Source organism: Hyposmocoma kahamanoa, unplaced genomic scaffold, assembly GCF_003589595.1.
Source record: "Hyposmocoma kahamanoa isolate Upper Pololo Valley unplaced genomic scaffold, ASM358959v1 65, whole genome shotgun sequence".
Classification (NCBI taxonomy): Eukaryota; Metazoa; Arthropoda; class Insecta; order Lepidoptera; family Cosmopterigidae; genus Hyposmocoma; species Hyposmocoma kahamanoa.
In genome coordinates this window covers 9,368,961-9,389,092 of record NW_020653853.1, presented here as the reverse complement: position 1 = coordinate 9,389,092, position 20,132 = coordinate 9,368,961, and the positions used below count along the sequence as shown (strand labels likewise).

At 35.8% G+C, this 20,132-nt stretch overlaps 1 protein-coding gene across 1 annotated transcript in view; it reads left to right on the top strand.

The window, feature by feature from the left end:
• Positions 1–2,189: 2,189 nt before the first annotated feature.
• LOC113231190 (long-chain-fatty-acid--CoA ligase 5) overlaps positions 2,190–20,132 on the top strand; it is a 62,013-nt gene continuing 44,070 nt past the window's right edge. Inside the window, exon 1 of the mRNA XM_026465377.1 lies at positions 2,190–2,206. Coding sequence (XP_026321162.1) covers position 2,206 — 1 coding nt within the window. The 5' untranslated portion in view covers positions 2,190–2,205. The remainder of the gene's footprint in view (positions 2,207–20,132) is intronic.

The following is a 20,132-nucleotide window of genomic DNA, read 5'->3' as shown; positions in this document are numbered from 1 at the left end:
GTGCTTGCTCCATCGTCGACCTCGTCCACACTTTCCATTCATAAAAATATTTAAAAAAATAGGGAAATTATTGGTTTCTGCAGATGTCTTGAGAAAGAGAGAACTACGAGTATTGCGTGATAATGATAAGTCAGTAGAATGGACTCGTTCAGTTTATCTGAATATAGGATTAATATCTAATTGCCACTACCAATTTCCTAATCCTAACCCATTTGCCTAATCGAAAATATTGTCATCATTTTCACTCTCTATTATTGTAAAAGCGACAACAATATCTAGCTGGTTGGGTTTTTAAAATGTATATTCGAAAATGAAATAGCAATAATTCTTATTTTAGTCTTCTGGAATGTTCACACTATTTATTTTACGGGTTTTTAAAGTAATTATAAATATTGTATCTGTCTTATGCTTTGCACGAAAGTTATTGCGTTTGAAATCGAAAAGACCACGAATTAAAAGCATCTGACAAAATAGGTATAATGTCGTTTACGAGAATACTAAGTGCAAATATACTTCCTGTTTCATGTGCTATATAATATATACATACGTAATATTCCAGTCGAAGTGGAGCAAGCGAGGCGAGCAAATCAAATTGCACAATTTCCGGAAGAAATTAGTCGGCCGTTCCTCAACCGATACGCTTGAAATTTGAAAATAGAACCTACAATTCTACAGGTCGCAATGAAGCACAAATTTTGAATTTCGAACCATGCCCTAAAATATGGAATAAAAATACGATTAAATGGTGCCATCACTTATATGTATTGTATGTATTTTTTTTTATAATAACTAAATGACGGGACGAACAAGTCGTGCGCCTGGTGGTATTTTACATTACTGCTTGGCGGCAGAAATATGTAAGATGACAGTGCTTCCCTTGAGGAACTCTTTCACAAGGGGCTCTAGTGCTACTAAACTGGTTTTTTAGCATTGTTCGGCTCGATTCACAGACGAGTCAAGCAATTTTTTAAAACTCTTTAAATGCAGTATTACTTACTTTTAAAAATAAAATAATGTCTCCATGAATTCTAGCTATTTTACAATAAAGTACTTTCCCTCCGTGGCGCAACCTGTATGAGGTGAAAATAAATACGACATCAAACTTACACAATGGATTATTTATTTTAAATTAAGTAATTATCAATAATTTGTTTATTTTTAAAAGATGATTTGTAAAGTTGGGTCTATAACCTTACTAGTAACCTTTCCCGTTGATATTAATAGGAACGTTGTAGAGCTGTGTCATGGAGAATTTATTTTAAAAGTCAGAGACTGAAAATTGACAGTGAGCAAGAGAGACAACGAATTCTTAAATAATACATGATATTTAAAATAGAAGAGGCGTTCTATTATTGGCTAAGGAGGTCGAACAAAATACTTGAATACCCTATTATTATAAATTTCAGTGCTAAGTTTGATTGAAGGCATTAGTTTCGATTAATCCAAACAACAAAACATTATTTTCAATGTCACGTGCTAACTATAGAATTCCTTTATCACCTACTGACCTTCATATATACGTACTTTTCCCTGCCACCCCTGCTAGAAATAGAATGTTTGTGTGTATTTCCTATTGGTCGAAATCTATCACCTGACAACCACGTGGTAGGGTGGAAAACAATTCGACATACAATGCATGTTTAATATAATTACACTGACTCTATTAAGGTATCAAATGCGCCAATGTAGGGCGAACTACTACTCCCCGCTGCTGTCTACGCAAGCGTTCACGCGGCGTCCTCAATCCAAAAAAATCTGCACAACAACGCTTCCCGCCAATATTTCCATCAATAAGACTGCGCATGTTACTCACAAATACATCTAGCTCTTTCGCGCGCAATGAAGGAGTGACGCGACAGTCGATAACCTCAAATATGCGTACGCATGCGCATATCCTAACGTTAGGGGAAAGCAAGGTTCCGCATTTTCCCCGTAACACGACATGTTAGTGAAATTTTTAACATCCAATGCAGTAGAAATAAATGTAATCCTAGTCAATATAACTAAAGAAATGTTAAAACGAACTGTAAATAGCTAGACATTGTTTTATCATTAGTTAATTAAATAGAAGAGAATCAATTAATTTGTTGTGTAAATAGGAATAAAATGGGATTATTAGGAAAAAATTATGGGAAATGTGGTTGTAGTGCTGTGATTTGAAAGTGATAGTTCCAAGTGTGTTTAGAAAATTACGTATCTAATTTAAGTAAGTATTGTATCGAAAAATACGAATTGATGTTCATATACCAATAAGGAAAATTGAGACGTAATTTGCTTGAGTGTATCATATTTAATTTTCCTTTATAGTTTTTCTTCCTTCTTTCTATCCTGTTCCTGTAGCAACAGTTACCTATTCTGGTCCGTAATAGTAACAGGTACTTAATACGTTTTAAAATATATGCGTACTTAGTACCTATGCATTTAAAATTTCTGCTACATTATCAGTGAAAAAGTAAAATTATTCTGTTTAGTGTAGTAAATCGGCCAACAATCTATTTTTGTAGCGTTTTAAGAGTAAAAGTTTACGTTCGCCCCATAACGGTGTTGATTCTGAAGTGCAATATACAAGTAAACTAAATTTATAAATCTAAAAATGATGCCGTCCTTTTCACTCTCAAGGCTCACATTTTAAAACTTTTAATATTTAAGATTATAAAATATGTGGCAATTATTTAATAAGGTAACACCATGTAACACGATTTTTGTTTCTGGGTTATCAATAACGTTGTCTAATTGGTTGATATTTGCGTACCATTAAGGAAACCAAACTTTCGGTTATATACAAATTTTCGGTTATATTTCAAATCAATAGTATATTTAAACCAAAATTCTACAAATTGATTACAAAGAACTTAGAAGTGTGTAGATTTGCTAAATTATAAATACCACCATGTAGTTATGTAAATAGGCAGCTAGATATGTCAAATGCTACTGTAACTTTATTTACTAACCGACTTAAAAAAAGGAGGGGTTATTAATTCGACTGTATTTTTTATGTTTGTATGGATGACACGCGATAATTCCGGCATTTGTGAACCGATTTTGATGATTCTTATTTTGTTGGAAAGAGTACCTTAGTAGTGGTTGTATTTAAACGTGAAGAAAATATTTCACCTCTAAGGGTGGCAAACTAGGAGATGACTGACTTTTGAGGTCGGTTTTTTCAGCACTCTGTACCGAGATTTTTATTTATTTATTTGTACATCATCACTTAACACTAACAATAGCATAGTAAGGTAATAACTTTGGTAACAACTACAAAAGCAAAATTTCAGGGGTATAGCTACTCATTTTGACATATTTACTGCTCAATACACACCGTAGTATTATTGCTCTTACCAACTGAGCTACGGGTCAAGTTTGCTCAACAGAAACCAATGCTGTCAAATCAGAAACAGAACTTTTTTCGACGATTCGTTACAAAACAACAAGGTTTAAAGAAGTTTTTATTTGGAGTTTATCTTCAATTTATAAAAATGCTTCTACAGACTATCTACGTCTTTCGCATCTTACACGATTTGGCAAAAGCGGGAGGAGGAGGCAATATAGAATGTAGAGCATATCGTTCCTCTGTATATTTTTGGTCTAGCACTTCACCACTAGTACTGTAGTTTGAGTCTATCGCGTTCTATAAAGTTCAATAAGTTATATGGATGTATAAAAGACAGACGTACGACGATAATTAAAATAAAGAATGTTTATTTTTGAAAACTGCGGAAGATCGTACGTTCTAGGGAATAACCACACTTAGCAACACGAAATCTTTATATCCATGTAATAAGAGTGAACTCCGTGCAAAGTAATCTCACCTAGCCTTATCCCAATAAGCACAGGAAGAAGAAGAAGAAAAAGAAGAAGAGCGAACACCGTGTCTGTGGGTCCGAGCGGAAGTGAAATGGGCAACGTGTTTTTTGCCCTTATTGCATGGACTTAAAGATTTTTCTGACGACCGCAACCAATGATATTATACTTGCTGACCTCAACCGTTGAATACGTGTGGTAACTTCCTTAAAGCATATACATACGATGCATTTTATACGCGCCGACGACGCGCGTTTACGGCGCCGAAAATGCGCGTCGTCTGCCCTTATCTTCTTCTTTTAAATGTTATGGCGCCATAGAAGTAATCTATATTTCGCCAATGTCAAGTTGAGGAACACACGCGTATTTAATCAAAAATTGACCGGTGAATTTCGACAGAATTCACTGAGAGGAAAATCTACAAATCGACAAATAATGAGACATTACGGTTATTATTATGTAACGAGGAGAATTCATATATAAACTTTTTTCAAGCAATTTGCATTTATTCTGACTATTTCCGACTGGAGAAGCCGATATAGAAAAACAAATGAAAGTCAAAATGTCTGCCGTTATGGCATGCCAATAGGAAAAAAATATGTTGAAGATTTGGCTTGATGGATTTATTCCAATGCCGTGAAACTAATATTTAGAAAAATGCATTATGAATATAAAACGTATTGCCATAAATGATGGAAATAAAATAGTCTAAGCGTATTGCCATCTATTTCATGAAGTTAATGTTCTAAATTGGCGTTTTACTTTGTTTGAGGAATTACAATGACAACATAAAAAAATGAGCAGTTCGTTTTCCATAAAATGATATCATAGACCACTTGACATTATGGATGAAGGAAAATACAATAAGTTTCAGAACTAAAATGTATAGTAGCTGTCGACTGTAACAAAAAGTACGCTAAGTAAATCAAGCGGAATAATTTCTACTCAAAGTGCAAGCAAAAGTTACAACTCAATGCAACCCATAAAATTGTAGTTGTATAGCTAACAAGTATTTCTGAAACGTAAACAAACGTCACAAAATGGTAACTATTTTATATAACCAAAGTTCTAAACAAACCGGACGTTTTTTCTTTAGTGTTGCAAAAAGTATACTCGTATAAACATGATGGAATTTTCATATCAAAGCAACATCTGTTCAATATTATTGAACCAATAATACTACCTCTCAGGTAAGTGGGAAATACAGCTGTTTTCAAGGTTTTAATTTCGAATAATTCGCACAAACTGTACAAATAATTTGTACGATATAATACAAAACACTACAATTGCCAGAATGTGTAGACCTCTGACAGGTGGCCTAATTGTGTATGGCGACATGAACATAGCGTTTATTATCGATAAAATCAAACATAAATTTAGTCTTATAATTGATACCACGGTGTCATTATACCGCAGTGCATTATATTACGTTGAAGCATAATTCGTTTGCGCATTTGCCTGTACATCGTTAACTTGTTAATTTATCTCACAATTGTGTTATAACTGTCTTATTTAACAGTTCTATTGCTATAATGGGTATAGCGTTTTATTGCGATAACGACGAATGTACTGCTTCGCTATCACAATAGGTTTAGTGTTCGATATAAACGGTCATCTCTAATTTATACAAAAATGTTAATAGTTTTATGTGTGCAAAGCATTCAAGTACATTTTCTCTATTTGAAGGTATAACGCTGGTTTAAGACTGTAACTACGTCAGGATGATGTCGAAACGTGAGTACCTACATTTTTATTGTAACTTATAGCGATTGTTGTTTTAACCTTTCTTTAAGGGTCAGGGCTCATGTCGTGTAAAGTTTTATTTAACCTTAATTTAGATATTTATTTCTTTTTGTAAATCAAAAGTTGTAATTATATATAATAGCAGTAGAGCCCCTTGTAAAAGAGTTCGTCCACAGAAGTACTACCTTACTTGATATTTACCTTACTTGCTATTTCTGTCGCCAAGCGGTGTTGTGAGCATTACTGCGTTCCGGTTTAGAATTGTAAGGGTGCTGGTGAAATTACAGGCACATGGGACTTGTTAACTTATTGTCTCAGGGTAACAGTTGCAGTGGCAGTGCCCATAAAATTTGCGATTTAAAATTTTTGATTGTTTATAAAAAAATGTCGGACAACGAAAATGTCTCGAACTAGGCAATTCACTGTACCATAAGCGTTAACGAAAATCACTCCGAAACGAGAAACGATTCAGAAAAGTTCATTACTTATATTGTTCCTACTCGGAATCAATCCTGGGGCTTCCTCATCTAGCGCCCACTGTACAAACCGTTAGACCAAGGTCGTTATGAAGGCTATTGTATATTATTATCGTGATTACTTTGTATGTACCTATAGGTACGTTTTTATTAGCATTGATCGGAGTTAATTAATTTCTTTTATCCGGTTTTGCGTGTTTAAAATCATTTTCATATATTATGTGTACGTGTACGCGTACGTATATTAGACACGGGCTGTATTTGATAGTTGTCTAAGTTGATAAAAACATAAGTGCGCATTTGACTTCTATCTCATTTAATGGAAAGTGACGATGAAGTCGACGATGGAGCATGCACACCTAAAAATGCCTGTTCGCTCTCGCCTTGACAAGGCCCAAGTTATACTGTTCAGGTAACAAATCTGCAAGCAGGGAATTCCACTCCATAGCCGTTCGCCAAATGAATGGGAATCCTTGAAATATCCTCACCGATGGGGTGGAAACCCAGCCTACGGCTGGTCTCCCGTTGCTGGAAAGGGGAAGGCGGAATTAAATCGCGCAATTCCCTCGCGCACGTAGAACATCGAGAAGCAGGCAACTGCACGGCGGTGTTCAAGGCTCTGCAGCTTCACCTCTACTAATTCCGCGTCACCTATAAAACCTCAAGAGGCTTACTACGCTTAATTAAGGCGGAATTAGTAGAGGTGAAGCTGCAGAGTCCTGAACACCGCCGTGCAGTTGCCTGCTTCTTGTGCCAAGTCACGCTTTTTAACTGAATCCAAGGTGGCCAGTTGGTGTTTAGCAGAACCATCCCATAGATGGCAGGAGTACTCCATACACGATCCGACTTGTGCTTGGTACAGCTGAAGCGCTTCAGCCTGGAATGGATGCCAAGTTTCCCGGCTGCATTTTTGACCATGAATTCTATGTAACTGCCGAAATTCAGAACAGACAACGGGTCCATTGCAAATAGCTGGTCGGCTATCAGTATGGATGTATCACGAAATGTCGGGTTACACTTCCCAAACTGACCAAGAAATTTTAATATTAATTTTATTGAATATCACGACGTTTTTTACTGCTATGATATTCAATGTTTTTTTTTCTGAAATGACTCCACTTGTTTGTTATAATTATAACTATTAATATGAAGATCGAACACAAAGAAAAATTCATTTGGTCCGCCTGGACTAGAATAAGCTTGATTGACCAACTACGGTATGGTGAAGGCGCTAGTTGAGAGTCCAGCGGGATCGAATCCAATGGATTTTTTTTGTGTTTGATCTTTGTATTAATAATTATAAAACAAAAATTAATTAAATGGACGCTGCTAAGTCCAGTTCCTAAAACAGGTTTTACGCCACTGTATTATTATACTATATTTTATCTATAATTACGTACTGAGTTATTTTTTTGCAACTAATGTTGTAACCTGTTCTGTATGTGTACGAATTAGATAAATTACTTTTTATTTATGATGGTAAGCGCGCTTATCCACACAGTTGCAGTGCTACTCAAAACTTTAAATTGCAAATATATGAGGGGCACTGCCACTGCTTCCGTCACACTGATGGTCGTATTTCAGAATTCTACTCAATGCTCAAGTCAGGACTTGAGTATGATTTCAAGCACTGGAAATACGACCCTATTGGCAAGGACTTGAGTATGAATTCTAGTGCTTTAAATAATACTCAAGTCCTGACTTGAACATTGAGTAGATTTCTGGAATACTACCCTGAGACATATATTATAAAGTCCCATTGTGCCTGTAATTTCACCAGCTCACATTACTGCTTGGCAGCAGAAATAGGTAAGGCGGCAGTATTTCCCTTGACGGAGTTTTTCACAAAGAGCTCTACTGCTTCTATATAGTGTTATTTTTAAAATATATTAACAACCTCCCAGGTTATATTACTAACATCATAAATAACAACTTTTGTTCCACAAAATTTGGTCTCATAAGACAGGCACATAAGACTTGTCGGGCGGACTTGGGCGCAATGGCAGTGTTTCTCAGATCTTAAGATTTAAAGCTCTGTGTGGCACTGCAACTGCTACAGACGCTTGGTATCGTGAAAAAGGACCTTTTTTGTTAACAAGTGTCAATGTTAAGAAAGGAAGTGACTTTCTAATAAAGTACAGTATTTTACTGTTATGAAAATCCAAACTTATGTCTGATGATTGTAACAATAATTTTGTAAACAAAGGTTTGTCATGACTAAAATGCAAAAATGCAAGTTCAAAGCGTGCAACTGCGCACTGTTTTATTTATTCTCAGACTGTTTGTTTATTCGTGTCTCCGATGAGAATCAAAAAGATTACGAATAGGTAGTTGTGATTCTTTAACCGCTTTGGTCACGTACTACAAGGCACAAGACAGGATTGCATAAGTTTCGCCTTAGAGATTACATTCACGTTTACTTAAAATTATTAGATACATAGGTACATAAAATTAATCAAATATAAGCAAACATAGAAACAGAAAAATACAATTCAATTTCAAATAAAATTGAAATTAAATTCGATTGGAATGGAATTAAAAATTGGGAAATTGTAATAGATCAAGTCAATATAGCATCCGCAATACAAGACACAAAAAAAATGCAAAGTACTTAGTAGCAGTAGAGTTCCTTGTGAAAGAGTTTGTACAGGGGAGAACTGCTACCTTACCTATTTTTGCCGCCAAGCACTTATGTCAGCATTACTGCGTTCCGATTTGAAAGGGTAAGGGTGCTGGTGAAATTACAAGCACAAGGGACTTCTCGACTTTTGTCTCAGGGTGACAGGCGCTGTGACAGTGCCCGTAAGATATTTAGATATTTGCGATTTAATTTATTATTTTTAATTAATTATACTAAGTAAACGAGCATCTTGCGAGCATCTGCTCGCAATATATGTACATGGTAATCTTACCATGTACATATATTGCAATTTTTAAACAGAATCAGGGTGTCGATTCAGACACTTACGATAACTCAGTTGTCGACCGATTCGATTTCATATCGTACGATTTCTTTTCATTTTTATTCACAACACCCGAATCGAACGTCGAACTGTTCTATTCGAAACCGACCCGAAATGACGTCACACCCGTACGATTACTCGAACTTCTCGACCGGCAAAGGCTACAAACGTTATTCAGAACACTGTTATAGAATGAAAGTTACCAAACGTCCTATTATTTACAAAGCAAGAATATAATGTGGAAATCTCTTATTATATTAAATAAAGTCTGAATTTTGTTCAATTTTATTAATTTATTTTAATGAAAGACTAATGCATTCCCATATTTTAGGCCTTTAAAGTCTTAAAAATGTATATATATAAGGATTTTCATTTTTCTTGTAATCTATTTCACCGACTAACTTCGTAAACGCTGTTGGATAACGATATCGTATCCGAATCCGGATCAAACGTTTAACTCGAATGTTCTGAATAGCTCCGAAAGCGCCCTTCGATTCGAAAACGACATTCAATCGAACGATTCTGTTAAAATATCGAAAAGTTCTGAATCGCGTTGCAGGTCAAATCCTTATCGTGTCTGTGAGTACTATTACGACGTATGTACTATCAACCAGAAAATGAATTAATAATCGTATTGTTAGTCATAATATTTTTTGTGAAAGTTATCCACTAGTTTGTTATTGATACAAAGATCAAACAAACACAAAGAAAAATTCCTTCGATCTGACTGGACTTCCTTAGATACCTCACCGTGACTACCGCTCTTACCAACTGAGCTACAGACCAAGTCCGCAGAACTTACGAATTCGTCTATGTGCTCGTTGTTGATCTTTGTATTGGGTTTAAACGGCTTTTTTTCGTGAGCTTATGAAAGAAAGTTATGAAAGTTTCGTCATTTTTTAAACCGGTTTCAAAAAAGGAGGAAGTTCTCAATTCGGGCTCCGTATTTTTTTTTCTATGTATGTTACACGATTACTCCGGCCGATTATTTGTAAATCGATTTTGATGATTCTTTTTTTATTGGAAATAGGGTACCTCAGTAATGGTCACATTTAAATTTTACTTTATTAATTTATTTATTTGACTTTGACTTTGGTTTTTTTTTATAAAAAAGTTGTAATTGCATTTCATGTCTGTTTGTTACGGTTATAACATTTTCCCGCACAAAGTAACGCAGTCTTGGCTTCCATCCCTATGTTATGGATATTCCTAAGATTCGCACGAAGCGTTACGCTTCCACATTTATATGGCGAACGGCTATGGAGAGTTATAACTTGGACCTTGTTAAGGCGAGAGTGTATCGGCATTATTTAGGTGTGCATGTTCCATCGTCGACCTCATCGTCACTTTCCATCAGGTGAGATGGAGGTTAAATGTGCACTTAAATTTTTATATAAAAAAAAAATCCTATCATCCTTAAATATATGACATGAAATGAATTAATGTATATCTTATACTTTAGCAATAAGGTATAAATTTCAATGCCGTGAGACGCAGAGAGAAATGCGCCACGGCGCTCCGAGGTTGATCTCAGAGCATTGCAATTTATAGCTATTTCAATTGAAGTAGCGTAGAGTATACATTGATTTTAATGTTCTCTGCTTTTCCGTCCGCCGGCTTGCGTTAGAGAGTTAATGCTTATAGCTGATCACGCTGGTTCAATGTCATTTAGGGACTTCACAGGTCTCTGACATGTAAGTTTTTGCCGCGAACTCCTTGCTTTATATTATTTTTCTACTCTTTGGACGCGTTCCCATTATGTCATAAGTTTTTATTTAACGTTGGACGACTGTCGCGTCTAGCCTGTTCCCATATCACGACTATCTGTCGTGACTGCGTCGTGGACGTTTATTTTGTCGTTGAACGACTGTTGTGTCTAGCTGTTCCCACTAGATCGTGACGACAATTTGTCGGTTCACGGCAGCCGCCTTGTCATTTGCACGACAGAGTAGTTTGAAGCGGCGAGTTTCTGACGTCACATTTTTATCATCACGTTTTGTTTGTCGTCGGACGATGTCGTTGTAGTTCTTCCTGTTATAACGACAGTCTTTTGTCGTAACGTCAAAAAAGTCGTCAACTACAGTTCGTCCTGGGAAGTATCCCTTTCACAAGAACTGCTAAACAAAATGTCAATAATATTGTATGTGCGGCTAGCCAATGAGAATATAAGAATAAGGAATACATTTGATTATCGTGTCAAAACTGGTGGTTTTACTTATTTACTTTTCGTAAAATTTCCTTCCTACCGATATCGACATATTGTACCGATATATCGCAAAATATCGATACAATATGTTGCTACATCACATCGAAAACAAATATCTATTTTTTTTACATGAACACCGCATGTATGCTAATACATATTATCGATCTTCTGTTATTAAAACAATTCACTACGAGATTTTTATTATTTTTATTATTTTTACTATTTTAAGTTTACCTACAAATGAAAAAAGAAATAAAGAATGTTTGGAAAGCATAGGACTACTGAAAATACAAATTGGGTCAAAGACCATCTATAATTATTCGTTTCATTTTGAAGAGTCGAATTTAAACAGGACCTTGAATATAACTAGATTACATGATAATGCATTTCCATCATTAGGTTTATTGGTAAATAATTTTATATCTAATTTAGATTCAACAAGACTTATTTACTAGGTAATCTCAGTTACTGAAAACAAAATTATCTACTCGTTTCCGATTTTTTCCCACTGACAACTCTAATACTAAAAATTACTATTTTTAAAGCCAGCAATAAAATGACACGTTTTGTCCAACGTTGCCGGGTGAAGGCTAATACCAACATATAGATAGCCTATTTGCCTTGCCTTGCCATCGTTCGGTGTCACTTGCCTAGCTGACCGAGTGAAGGCGAGCGCCAACGTGTATAGAGCTCATTTGGCGCTTATCACAAATCAAAGGCGCTCGGCCAATAGTGTCCACACGTTTGTCCGTCCGCATATGAAATGAATACTGGTTTTTTAACGCAATTCAAAAACATTGCCACAATTAACACGAAACAAAGAAAGTATATATAAATTAACAAAATGTCATGTTGTTCTGTTTCTGCGAAAATCAGTGTCGATTATTCGCAGAAATAGAACAAGATATTCCCAAATAGAATATTGATCTATTTTATATTAAACGTTTTAATCATACTTTGATTACAGTAAACTAAAGAAACAAAAAAAAAACAGTTTCAACATTCAAGCCATACGTTTGCATGTCGATAATGACTTATCGATAAATTATGGTACAACACTAAAGAAATCCGCCATTTGTAGCGTTCAATTTTTGTTTAGATAAGCACGTTCATTCTGTAGTTAGGGCAGCTCCTTTCCTTTATTTTTTTCCCATCTTCTAAGTGTTTTTCTGATGTTTCGATTGTCACTGTGTTTTGAAATATATTTTGGATTTCATGCATATTTGTGGTCATTTCTTTGGTTTCTCCACTAAAATTTCATACAGTCCACATCGTTGTACAGTTTCATCATGAAGATTTCTTTCGCTGTTAGAACATTTACTATTCAGTAAAGAAAACTGTATGAGTTTTAAAAACATAGTAGTGCGTCGGTGTGACGGTGCGAATTCAATCCAAAACCTAGTTATGCCATCGTTGGATTCGACCTTTGTACTCCAGATTAAGTAGCAGTAGAGCTCCTTGTGAAAGAGTTTGTCCAGAGAAGTACTGCCACCTTATCTATTTCTGCCGCCAAGCAGTAATGTGAGCATTACTGCGTTCCGGTTTAGAAGGGTAAGGTGAAATTACAGGTACAAGGTACTTGTCAACTTATGTCTCAGGGTGACGGACGCAGTGGCAGTGCCCCTAAGGCCTTTGCGATTTAAAACTCAGAGTGGCACTGCAACTGGATAGGCGTGTCGCTTACCACCAGGCGCACGATTGTTTGTCCCGTCACTATTATAAAAAAAATACTCGAATAATTCGAAGCGTTTACGTTCGATATGTAAACGGGACAATTTACCAGGTTTTTTTATAATAATAAATATTAGACGCCAGCACATACGTTAGCTCTGATCCCAAATAAAGTAACTAAAGCACTTGTGTTATGGAAATCGGAAACAACGACGGTACAACAAACACCCAGACCGACAATATAGAAAAGTTAGTTTTTCTACACTGGCCGGGGATCGAACCTGGGACCTCAGAGATGGCGACACCATGAAAACCGGTATGCAAGCCACTCGTCCACGCAGACCGTCAAAATGTATTTCTCGAAATATATAAGGGTGTTTTTAAGGTTAAAATTTACCGTTCAGGATAGGCGTGTATCGCCATCGCCCGCATCTTTACTTTCCGTTAGTTGAGATTGTGAAGATGTGGAAATGTGGGCTTAACAAAAAAAAACTGTTTCTTTAAAAAAAATCATTTCAGTTTTCATTTATTTATTTCATTATAGTACAAACATATTGCTAACAGAACATATCTAGACGCGATATTTGCTGAAGTCAGAATACATTATCAATTAAAATACGGTAAAGTTATAGTACAAGCAATAACACATTATTCGTAAATAGTAAACAAATTCATGTCAAGGTAATACAGAAAATAATAAAGTAAAATATCATGAAGTAAAATTAATGAAATGTCACATTAAAAATTAAGATTATAGTAAAGTTAAACTTAAACTTAAATACTGCTGGGTCTGGTCAATGTTTCGAGGTGGAGTCCCGTTGAGAATATAAACTTAAACTCTGAACAATTGAATAGGTCTATTGAGGAGTCGGAGATAAGCGGCTGATTAATTAGTTTAAGCACTCGAGGCAAAGGGAAGAGCAGGGCAAACAATCGTTGTCTAAATGGTCGCACTGCGCATGACCGCGGAACATAGAAACCTATCATTGCCAATAAAAAAGGATTCTAAGAGGCTCCGCGCACTAGACGGAATATATAGGTAATGAGAGACAGATTTCGTCTCACCTCTAGCGTGCGGTGCTCAACCATATCCAAAATAAAAGTAGTGGGGTTCAAAAGTGGGTAATAAACATATATTTTGCAGTACAAGTCTGTACGCACAATTGTTTTTTGAATTTTTTCTGCTGTTCGTGTATGATTGACATGTTCCATTCCATATTATCGAATTACACTAACTTACTTCTAACAAAGGAATTGTACAACATACAGAAAGTGATTTTATCCTTGAATTGCCTGGACTGCCGCAAGACGAATGCAAGAGACTTTCGTGAGGTTTTACTGATTTTGGAAACATGTTCCTGGAAGCTCAGTTTAGAGTCGTACCAAGTGCCCAGGTCCTTGATAGAACTTGCTCTTATTATGTTGGTGTTTCCGATTTAGTAATTATTAGTTATACATTTATGGGTGCGAGTGAAAGCATTATGGCACACTTATTAATGTTTAAATGTAGACTGTTTGTACTTCCCCACCTATGTACATTGTTAATGTCCTCCTGTTTAACATCGTCTGCAAATATGAGGCATGTGCTGTGATTGATAAGTGCGGGTAGGTCCTTAATAATTATTAGGAACATCAATGGTCCCAAGCTACTACCTTGCCCTACGCCTGAATTGACTATATTATAATAATATAATTCGACCGGATCGAAGGAATTTTTTCTGAGTGTTCAATCTTTGTATTAATAATTATAATAAACTAGTGGAGTAATTTCACAAAAAAAATTGAATATCAATTCAATAAAAATTTAATTTATATTATAATTGTTATAAATATACATTATTTTCGTTTAGAGTCGATACTACTTTAGTTCGAATTCAATTTTTTCCCGTTCTAATACGGTTCATTTTGCTCGGGTCGAGCGACAGGGACACTGCCTTCATTTCAGAATTTATTTTTTTACAAACGGAATTAAAGCCATTTGAAAAAATGTATGTCGTATAGTATATATATGTGTTCTATTTAGTTCAGTTGTTATAAAAAGTCATTGGTATTATGTAAAGTGACGTATTGAATACGTCACTTTACGTTTAGTATGTGTTTTTTTAGAAAACGATAGATCGTAAAAAATTTTTATTAATCATGTTTTTCGCACCATATACTAATTAGTGTATATCCGCAATTTTATTTTATGTTTTTTCCAAAGTGAATGATTCAACCAAAGCCATTTGAGGTTGTATAGACTCGTAATACCTATCCACGAAACATAGTCATATACTACTAGATATACCTACGAAATATGAGTATATGATACAGTTTATTAAAAAAACAAATGTAATCTGATCCTTTTATTTCCTGAAGAAGTCATTATGTAAGTAGCTTTATTGCCTAACAAATACATTATTCATTTTAGTATGTAACTACCTATACTTAAAATGTGACACCAAAAGGTAAGCCAGATTTTAGGGGGTGATTCCACCTACCCACAACAACTTTTACAATTGGAACCTCTCTAAAATCGTGATCCAATTTTGTGTTCTATACTATTATGTTCCTTAGAAATCTCCTACCCAAATGTATGGAACAACTAATTTGTTTCAGGGATTCGTGTTGATGGGCCATGGGATGCTCTCAGACGGTTAATCACGTATATTATTCGCGGTCATATTATTTTTTTTTTATGATACCTAGTGACGGCACGAAAAAGTCGTGTGTCTGGTGGTAAGTGACACGCCAGTCCATACCAGTTCCAATCGCCACTCAGAGCTTTATATCGCAAAGATCTGAGGGGCACCGTGTCTGCGCCCGTCACTCTGACACATAAGTTGAAGGAACGCTGTAATGCTAATGCTCACATTACTGCTTGGCGGCAGAAATAGGTAAGGTGCCAGTACTTCCCTGGACGAATTCTTTCACAATGAGCTTTACTCGTACTAAAATAATTATACGTAATTAATACCTAATACTCAATTATGTACCTTATAAAGTTACTACCCAATTGTATGGAACAACTAATTTCTTTCTGCGATTTCAGAGAGGTCCCGTCAATAAAAGTTGGTCATATTGATGGATAGAATAAACCCTTGAAAATCTTTCAGACCTTTAAGGGTCATAATCATCAAGTATATGTGTCATCAGCGGTCATATTACTTGACGTTCGTCAAATTATACTGAATTGTACATACTTACAAAGTAATACATTACTTATATAAGTACATACATTTGCGTAAAAATAATAGATTCATGTTGGCAAGTTTCTGTTCTTGCACTTTATGCTTACTTGAATTTCGCACTCGAGCGACTTGCGGCCACATCTGCAGAATTACAGCTTTCCGAAGTTTAAAGGTTTAAACATTCTACGAACGAAATTAGTTTATTTTTATAAAATTTCTCGTATACATAACTTGAATATGTGAAATTTTATAACTTTCATGCCCTCTCAAATAGAGGGTCGTAGCTTCGAATCTGACCTTGCACCTCTGACTTTTCTGAATTTACCTATGTGAAAAATTTCATTTGAAAGCATGAGCTTCTTGGTATAGAAAATCATAGGTTATATAACCTGCACTGCACACATCTGCAGAGCAATGTGTATGAAGTTCCCAATCGCATTAGGCTCGCATGGGAACAACAACCCAAACCCTCTCATTGTGAGAGGAGGCCTGTGCCCAGCAGTGGGACTATATATAGGCTAACTACTATAAACGTTTTTATATATACGTAAAAACCTTATTTTTATTTAACAACTTGAACCACATTTTTTACTTTTGTTTTGATGAGAGGTGATTAAGCAGAAACCATTGTTTAAACAGCAACACTGTAAAACTTTGACAGATAATTAATAGAAATTTCAAACGTTTTAAACGGCAGCACAGAGTCTGCAGGTAATAAAGTTAAGTCATGGTGTTATGGCACCGAGTGTGATTGAGTCGCCTAACGCGTAGGTGCGCTGTGTTGATTGGTATCGATTATATAAAAATGAGGCGATATTAATGAGCTCGTGCATGTCGCCTTGAATAAAATTGAATACAGCTGTTTTTTTTAATTTTTCATGTGCGAATGGTAAATATTATACTCTTATATTGTTTTGGTTTTGTGAGTTCAAAAACTTATTCCGGAAATTTCGTAGAGACGACAATATGGATTAATCATAGCTTATCTACTCTTATTATGATTCTTATGATACTAGGTGAAGGAAGTCTAAACTATAGACTCTTGCTGTGGCTGAGCCTTTTTATTTCAGTTTTTGACTTAAAATTCACTCAGGCACACCTGCCCACAAAGTGGCATTTTTAAATATCGAGTTTAAATGCAATTGCGTAAGATACAATTTTCAACAAAGACTTTAACATTTTGTATAACTCTAACTAAAGCCCACCATATCTACGTTAAGTTAATTATATTGCCATGAAATTGGTCCCAGGGTACCTCAACACCATACCTGGGGACGATTTCATGGCGACGTCTTTATCTTTTTACAATATATGTGAAAGGTTCCCGTCATTCTTTTATATTTTATTATTGAGAATAATTAATATCACGGGAATTCAGTTTAGCAAAATAAAATCAAATAATTGGCACTCCCAAGTCACCGTTGACAGAATCTGTTTTATGTATTTTCGCGATTTTCGCACGAGATTTGTGGTCGTTGAACCCTGTGCAATTACATCTGGCCGCAGCTTGAATTGGGTTTGTGTGTCAGAGTAACTAGATTTAAAGCCAATCCCATAAAATGTCTGAAGTATTTATTAAACAATACCAATTACCTACACAGGAACCGACTCGCAACTTCCACAACTGATATAGACGATAACTTCGCAGTAGAGCTCCTTCTGAAAGAGGTCGCCCAGAGAAGTACTGGCACCTCACCCATTTCTGCCGTCAAACAGTAATGTGAGCATTACTGTGTACCTACTCGTTTTGAAGGGTAAGGGTGCTGATTAAAATTACAAGGGACTTGTCAACTTATTACCTATGTCATAAGTCGACGGGCGGAGTAGCAGTGCCACTGAGATCTTTGAGATTTAAAGCTCTGCCACTGCCATGGACAGGCGTGTCGCTTCGCACGTCCCGTCACTTGATATTATAAAGTAATAATATTTAAAAAATCTCTAAAGTTTCTTCTTGTTTCTCCTGCATGAAACAATGACCAGTCATGGCAGATTCAAGTTTTGTTGACAACCATTATAAACTTAGTTTCATTCAAAACGTGAGTAGTAATTAGCTCAAGAAATTCTTTATCGGGCTCTAAATGGTAACAGAATAGACCTAAAAGAGTTTCTTTGTATAAAAATGACGTGAATTGTAGGTTATTGAACCTGTTGCAATTACATCCGCAGTTCTCGGTCACATTGTGCACGAGTTTTGTGTGTCAGAGCAACCGGATCTTTGTGGACTCTAGTTAGTACGTAGAATTGCAGTAGCTGGAAGAGATCAATTTATAAAAAAGCATGATATTAGTCTCGTTCTCCGTTCAAGAACACAATTTCGTATCAAGGTCCTCACGTACAAGTGGGTATGCTACTTCTAGGATTGCTGTGTCAGGAGAAGACATTGAATGCCTAATATGTGGAGTAGTTGTGATAAGTAATGTTTTTCGGAGAATAGAGACTACATATATAATTTGTCTCATTGAGCGGTATACACGTTTGTATGGTATTTTCAAATTGTCTTATCTTGTCTCTGTCTTATAAGTAATAGTCTTAAGATCATATTTGGCACGAAGTACATTTGCTAAAGATTTCTGTTTCAATGGAATTCCATATGTCCGTTGAACTATTCGCTCGTCTCTGCGCCAATACCGTTGCTTTTATTGGAGGGACTTAATAAACGATCAGAGAATGCCTATTATTCTGGCACATCGAGTATTCCTATTTCCATAAAGCGACAACCCAAAGCATCAGCTGCAGCGGCTGTTGACCTCGCGAATCCGGTCCTGCTCACAACAGATATGATTCGATAGATAACTGTATAGATATTTTTTATTGCTGCAAAATTGAGGTTATGCATTTGATTCGTGCTCCAACTATTTTTTGTCCATGGATGGTTGATAGGGTTAACTGTTTAAGAACGTGTGACGCACCAGAATGTAGGTTGTGGGCAATTTTCGTTACTGAAGGGAAAATTACATGGTTAGTGGACTTTATGAGGACATGCCGTGCGATTGGAAGCAGTTTGCATGATTTTATTTTCCAAAGTTCCTTTGAGAGAAAAATTACTATTATTATTACTACATTATTACCACATGTTGCTTCCAGTGGCAACGGTGGCAACAACGGTAAAACCAGTTCAAAAACTTTTAACTACATCAGGTAAATGTTGTTTTTTATTTAAAAATGGCAACCAGGTCATTGTCATCGTCGTATTTGCCTCTAGTGTAATTATTTAATGTTTTAGTCGATATGATGTAAAAATGCACAATGAAAATGATAATAAAAAAAACAAACACCAGAAAAACTTGATGAGGCGCCAAAATCGTCGACATTCCACACCTCTAGTTTCACTGATGCGTAACTCTACGCAATTTGAACACGAATAGTACTGTACTGTCTAGTCTATTAATCTACTCGAAACAAAGGCAACGAACAATGCTATAAGTTGTGTTTTTTGCGCAATTACCGATTATGTGGGTCAGACCACGTGACACAATACCATTCAAGTTCAACACGATGCCAATGTGTGGGCACGCAAAGATTATTTTTCTGATATGCCTTCGTTGCCAATTTTTCCTTATCCGCATTGCAGCTGTATTGTATAATGTTATAAAATGTTACGCTTTCGCTATATCATAGACAATAATGTTGTTGGAATGTTAAGGATTAAAAGGTTAAACTAAATTCTTTACTTCTTGCAGTGTTATAGATGTTTTATGTAGTCTTTATTAGCGTTTTCTTTGAAGCAGTAGTTTGTAGAACTCCTGCATCAATGTTTCATTTAATACAATGAATCGTATCTACAGAGTTAATGCTCTTTGGTTGTGTGTAGGCGCGTTGTCGGCTCCATCTGCCGCGTCCCGTTATTCGACACAGTAACCGCGAACTGGGAGATTAATATAACCAGTCTGCTTGTATGCACAGCCTCAGGGATACAGTTTGCAGATTTGGGAGTAATTATTAATACCGAACGGGATGATGACGTAAAGGTATTAGGTAAATATGCATTAGGAGTAATTAACTAAGGTAACGTGTTCGGTGTCTGCCGCTAGTCTAAATCTAGGTTTTGGTTTATGGTAGGATTATATGCAAATTTTGTCAGAAATGACAATGGTGCAAAGAA